General features: G+C 49.1%; 1 protein-coding gene across 1 annotated transcript; it reads right to left on the minus strand.

Moving 5' to 3' along the window:
* Window positions 1-394: 394 nt before the first annotated feature.
* NEUROD1 (neuronal differentiation 1) lies at window positions 395-3,041 on the minus strand. Its single transcript, XM_081939180.1, has one exon. It carries the CDS (start codon window positions 3,035-3,037, stop codon window positions 1,931-1,933), a length of 1,107 nt encoding a protein of 368 aa, XP_081795306.1. The 5' UTR covers window positions 3,038-3,041; the 3' UTR covers window positions 395-1,930.
* Window positions 3,042-5,858: the final 2,817 nt, after the last annotated feature.

The raw sequence follows: 5,858 nt of genomic DNA on the forward strand, positions 1-5,858 counted from the left end.
CTCCATTCCACCCCACCCCACCCCACCCCACTCTCCACTCCACTCTCCACTCCACTCCACACTCCACTCCACTCCATTCTATTCTTCTATTCTACTCCACTCCACTCCATTCCATTCCATTCTTCTACTCCACTCTACTCTGCTCCATTCCATTCTGTTCTGTTCTGTTCTATTCACCAATATGCCTTCTCATCCTACCACTGTCTGTATATTGTATTACCGCTGTCAGCTACGCAGAACTTGGGATGATACAGCAGTCTGCCTTTTTCATACTTTACTAGACTGGAGCTGAAAACATGCTTCTGCTGAAGTCATTTCGGATAGTCATTTTGTAGTTTAATGCTTCTGCTGATTTACTGGATCGCACCTCGGTTTTTTTTTTTTCAAACCTCATTTTATTGTACAAATAGTGAATGTTGCATCTTTTAATAACTATTACAATAATCCCATAGGAATTGGGAGGGGGGAATGGAGCAAGGGACTTAGGGAGAAATGCAACATTTGACCAATGGCTCTTTACTACTTCATCACCCAGCTTGGTTTTGTTTTGTTTTTAAACATTCCAAATGTGCATTACGCTGTCACATACAGGATTACAAACAAAATTACAGTACAGGTTGATTTCAGATGAACCAGCATTACATTTCAGACAGCACTTACTCTGGGTTGCATTGTGCATGCATAACTATCTTGTTCTAATTACAAAGTCAAATGGTTTGCATTGGTTTGAAAACTGCTAACTACAATTGGCATATAACCCAACGATCATAAATCTTTTAATTTTTTTTCCACCTGGACAGAAATAAAAAATTATATAACTATGCATTTTAAAAACCATGCATTTAAGGTTGCATGGAAACAATGTTCCTTTATCTGTAGTTTCTTTAAAATCTTAAAGAAATTAGGGTGGACTCCAAAGAGCTTTAAAAAAACATTGCAAGTTGAATGTGATCCTAAAGCAGATGTTTTTGTGTGGATAAGTGCAGGGTATTTGTTCATGAGAACATGGGTGCATGCACACACACACACACACAATTTTGCAGAACTCTTGGAATAATATGCCAATATAATTAATGGGAAATAAATATTTTTCCGTCTTCCATCCTTTCAAGCATTTTTATAAATGAAAATCACATAAAGATTTTCTTATCCCTCCAAAAAAAGAAAAAGTGTGTGTGTGTGTGTGTGTGTGTGTGTGTGTGTGTGTGTGTGTTTAAAAGGAAATTGAACGGAGGAGATGCTAAGGCAACAAACAGCTTTTTTTTCTCCCTTGTTCTTCTAAGTATATTTTTTTCTGCTGGTTTAAATTACTTAAATTATTCTATATAAATTAGATATTATTCTACTTTGTTTCCGATAGGTATAAAAAATTGATGAAGCTGCATGGTTCAAAATAGTTTATCAAAAGTTATTAAAAATTCTGTACAAAAAAAAAAAATCACAACCAAAGAAGCCAAAACGGGAAAGGGAACAAGTAGGAAAAACAAAATGCTGATTGAAAAATATAAATTTTATATATACTTTCAATTTCTTTCCTTTCTTTCTTCTTCTTCTTTTTTGTAACTGACAGATTTAGTGTTCGTTTTAAAAAAAATTGCATAGATCCTAATTATTGCTTGCCATTCGTTGTGCCGATCAAACCAAGGGAAAGCCGAACGTCATCTAATCAACACCATCAAGATTCGGAGCGAAGGGAGGAAGGGCGAGAACGACCGGCGGGCCCAAGAGAAATGTCCGCTTCTCCGTTGCTCCTGAAAGGCGAGAAACCCTAAAACGCATAAAAAGGTGTCTCGGAAGCCTGGAAGAGTTCCTTTTTCTCCGCTCCTGCCCGTCTTTTGCTCCCTTCCTTGCGGGGGAACGTACTAAGCCCGGAGTCCGTGGCCGCCGCGAGCATCCCGGTTCCTCCTCTTTAAGCGGCTTGGAAGACCTTTCAGTCGTGAAAGATCGCGTTGAGCTGGGCGCTCATGACCCGCTCGTGGTGGACCTGGCTCTCGTAGGGCAGGAGGCTGTCGAGAGGGAGATCGCAACGCGAAGCCGCCGAGCAGGCGAAGAGGGAGCCGTGGCCGGGAGCTCCGGCCAGGCCGGCGGCCGGGTAGTGCATGGTGAAGGCGTAGTTCTTCTCGAACTCGTTGGACGGCTCGTGCTTGAAGGAGAAGTTCCCGTTGACGCTGAGCGGCGGGCTGAGGGGCCCGTCGAAAGCGGGGCTCTCCCCTTCGGCCAGGGCGCTCTCGTAGAAGGGCTCCAGCGCCGCCCCGTAAGCGGGAGGCGCCTTGAGATGGAAGAGGTGGGAACTGTCCATGGTGCCGTAGGGCGGACTCGGAAGGCCGGGCGACTGGTAAGGGTAGGGATGGCCCGGGAAGGAAGCGCCGGTAGGCTGGATGTGGGTCAGCAGCTCCGGGTTCTGCTCGGGCAGGAAGGTCCGCGGGTTGAGCTGGAGGCAGCCGGCCACCAGGTTGGTCGTGGGCTGAGATAAGCCTTTACAGAGACTCTGCACGAAGGACACTAAGTCGGGGCTCTTGCCCGAGCGTAAGATCTCCGAGAGGGCCCCGATGTAGTTCTTGGCCAGGCGCAGCGTCTCGATCTTGGACAGCTTCTGCGTTTTGGAGTAGCAGGGTACCACTTTGCGCAGGTTGTCCAGCGCGGCGTTGAGACCGTGCATGCGATTCCGCTCGCGGGCGTTGGCCTTCATGCGCCTCAGCTTGAATCTCTCCAGCCGCGCTTTGGTCATCTTCTTCTTCTTGGGGCCACGTCTCTTGGGTTTTTGGTCGTCCTCGTCGCCTTCCTCCTCCTCCTCGGCATCCTCGTCGTCTTCCTCCGCCTCCTCCTCCTCTAGGTCATCCTCCTCTTCCTCCTCTTCTTCTTCCCCGTTTCTCAGAGATTCGACATCAGCCTCTGCCTGCAAGGTTTCCAAGTCTTCCTCTTTCTTGTCCATGTCATGGTCGTCGTCCTGGGAGCTGAGGCAGTCGTCAGTCCAGCTGGGGGTGCCGTGGGGCTGAGGCTCTCTCATCAGTGGGTGCTCACTGTACGATTTGGTCATTCTGAGAAACATAGGCCAAGGAGAAATAAATACATTTAAAACTACGGACACTGCATATATGTACACATAATATTCTGCAAGCAAGCCTGTTTCCTAGGAAGTAAGTATTAGTGGACTTCCTAAAATGTTTTCTGTGAGTAACCCTCAAAGATTGTACTATTGTACTATTTTATTCAAGAAGCGTTGTCCAGTACAATATCATTCTAAGAAACGGTCTTTGGCTTCAATTGGATCTCATTACAGCTCCCGTTACACCTGCAACTTCAGGGACGCCACGGACCTAAGTTAAATTCCGCGATCGGTTCCATTTTTTCAAAAACTGAACTTAGCGAGGGACACTGCCCTGCAATGAAACTTACTTACTCCTGATGCCTTTCGCCAACAAGCTTTTAATTCTCGTAGTTCTCTTCGCGGTGACGCCTCTTGTCTCATAGAGCGTTATATAATGTTTTATGGGGATTTTATAGGCGGAGGTCTCTAACCAAGGGGGGGGGGGTCGAATTGCATTTAAAACACACCCACGCTGTAGAACCAATGGAGCAAATTGCCAATAATAATTTATCCAGGGCAGCAGGAGGAGGATTTATTCTTTTATTCGGCTCGCCTTTTCATTGCTTTCGCCTGTCCACAATAGCAGCCGATGCCATCCTGCACAAAAGCTTTACAGACTTCCCAACTGTTCAGAGTCGAGGAAAACCCTGCCACCGAGACAGGGATCAGGTGCACTGACCGCCTAATAATTCCCCCTGCCCCCCTTTTTTTGTCTGAGGAACCTCAATGTTCTAGGGAAACGTTTGCTAATGAGGAAATGGAAAGGACGGTGCGGGGGGACGGGGTGGGGGTATGGAATGAAATCTGCCAGTCAGGGCAAGCCCGGCGTAATCAAAATGCAACAGTTGAGCCGGTTGACTTAGTTGACTTCGGAAGTTCTTTGCTCCACCAGATTGTCAGTCAAGCTCCCAGTTCCAAACGCTTTAATTGGCAGCAGAACTTACCAAATCTAGCCCTCTCTGCTCTAAACTGCACCATCATCTTCATCATCATCATCAACATCACCACCACCACCCCCAATCTCGATTTAAAAGACAACAGTGCTGTTTGGAATAATTTAACTCCACCCCCCCCTTATTCCCCCACTTTGCTGATCCTATCACCTTCAAAACCCTGACTTTAGAATGAGCAGCCCCTTCCGTCCCGCCTGAGGGGGAGTCCATCTGGTTCGTTTCGCACCCCCCAAATGAGTGCCAGCCAGCTTCTTGAGCCACAGAGCAGATGCCACGGGTCGTATCTGATTCACCACCACCCCACCCTCCTGCTAGGCTTCCTTCGGTAATCGGAAGGGAGGGGGGCAGAGAGAAAGGTGAAGTCTAGAAGCTTTTGCGACGTTTTCTAGGAAACGAGCCTCACTTGGGCATCAGTGTAACTTCCACTCCGAAGTTTTAAAAAACACACCTAAAACACCTATTACAGCCGGTTGGAAGCCACCACGGAAAGCCAAAGCCCATCCATTCAATGGCTCTTCTTCTTCTTGGTTTAATGCGCATTGATCGAAATCAGGCTCAAAAGATCGAAGGCATCATCCTCACCCAGAGCATCAGGTTCGCCTGCTTCCGAGCTATCGCTTCTCCCACCTAAACTGGACCTCAAGGACAGAAATTACCTCTCCTTTTTCCCCTCTTCTTCTTCTTCTTCTTCTTCAGCGTGTCCTCCGCAGCGCAGGTTTCATAACCTTGTTGGTCCCGGGACGCTTTTCCTTGGGCGCGGACGGCTTCCCTTTTCATTTACTTCATCGATTCAGTCCGATGATGGTTACTTTTTTTTCTTTGAAGCCGCGGGTTAAAGAGGCTCAGATTATATATATAGAGGCAGCCTGGGCATGCTTGGGAAGGGGAGGGGCGGGGAACGGCCGGCCCCGCCTCGCCGCTCCCTCCCCGCCCACTTCTTCGGCGACCGCGTCAGCCTTCCCCCGGCACGCGCCATCTGGTCCCCCCACGTCAGGCTCCCGAAGCGGCGGGCGCGAGGAGGAGAGAGGCGAAAGGGGGGAGATGGGGAGCGAGGTTTGGCGGTGGTCACGTGAGCTGCCCATTTGTATGCCGCCCCGCTCTCCCCTCCATCCCTTTGTGGCCCGAAGAAAGTGGCCATCTGTCGCCAGCCGGAGACTCTTGCGGACCTGTTTGTACCCGCAGGAGAGATTAACCCGTTCTTCTGCGCCGGGCTCGGGGTTGTTGGGGAGGAGAAGGGGAAGGGGAATGGAAGGCAGGGCTTGCCACTTGCCCTTTGCCACTCTACGACAGGCTGGCTTCTCTAGAGAATGGAAAGAGGATCAGATTTCTCTCCCCGTCCTTTGACACACACACACAGATACACCCCCAAATGCGAATGCCACTCCGAATATCAACTTGGGGGAGGGGCGCAAAGGGAAGAGGCGATTTGCCCAGGTGAGAGGCAAAGCTCTTCCTCCTCCTCCTCCTCCAGCTCCTGCTCCTCCTGCTCCTCTTCTTCTTCTGCTTCTTCTTCTCCATCGCTCATCTCCTGAGAAGCTGTCCTGAGAGTTCCTGCACCCTCACCTATGCACACACCCAGAGAAACCAGGCGTCGGAGACAACTTTCCTCCTCCTTCGGTCTTCCAGTCGCCTTGCGGCTTTACCCCGAAAAACGACGGAAAGTTCCTTCCCTTATCCCTTCTGTCTCGAAGATTAGTCCAACGCCCGCGGAGGCTTTGGGGTCCGGTCCGCTTCTTCTTCTTTCTTTCCTGTGGCATTTCTTGGGTGTGGGAAGGCGTTGTCCCCTTCCGGAAAAGAAATCCAACTAAGCATTTTTT

The sequence above is a fragment of the Natrix helvetica genome, assembly GCF_964273705.1.
Source record: "Natrix helvetica genome assembly, chromosome: 1".
Lineage (NCBI taxonomy): Eukaryota > Metazoa > Chordata > Lepidosauria > Squamata > Natricidae > Natrix > Natrix helvetica.

Bases quoted from the DNA above. Each gene is read 5' to 3' on its own strand.
- NEUROD1 (XM_081939180.1), bottom strand. From the start codon at position 3,037: ATGACCAAATCGTACAGTGAGCACCCACTGATGAGAGAGCCTCAGCCC.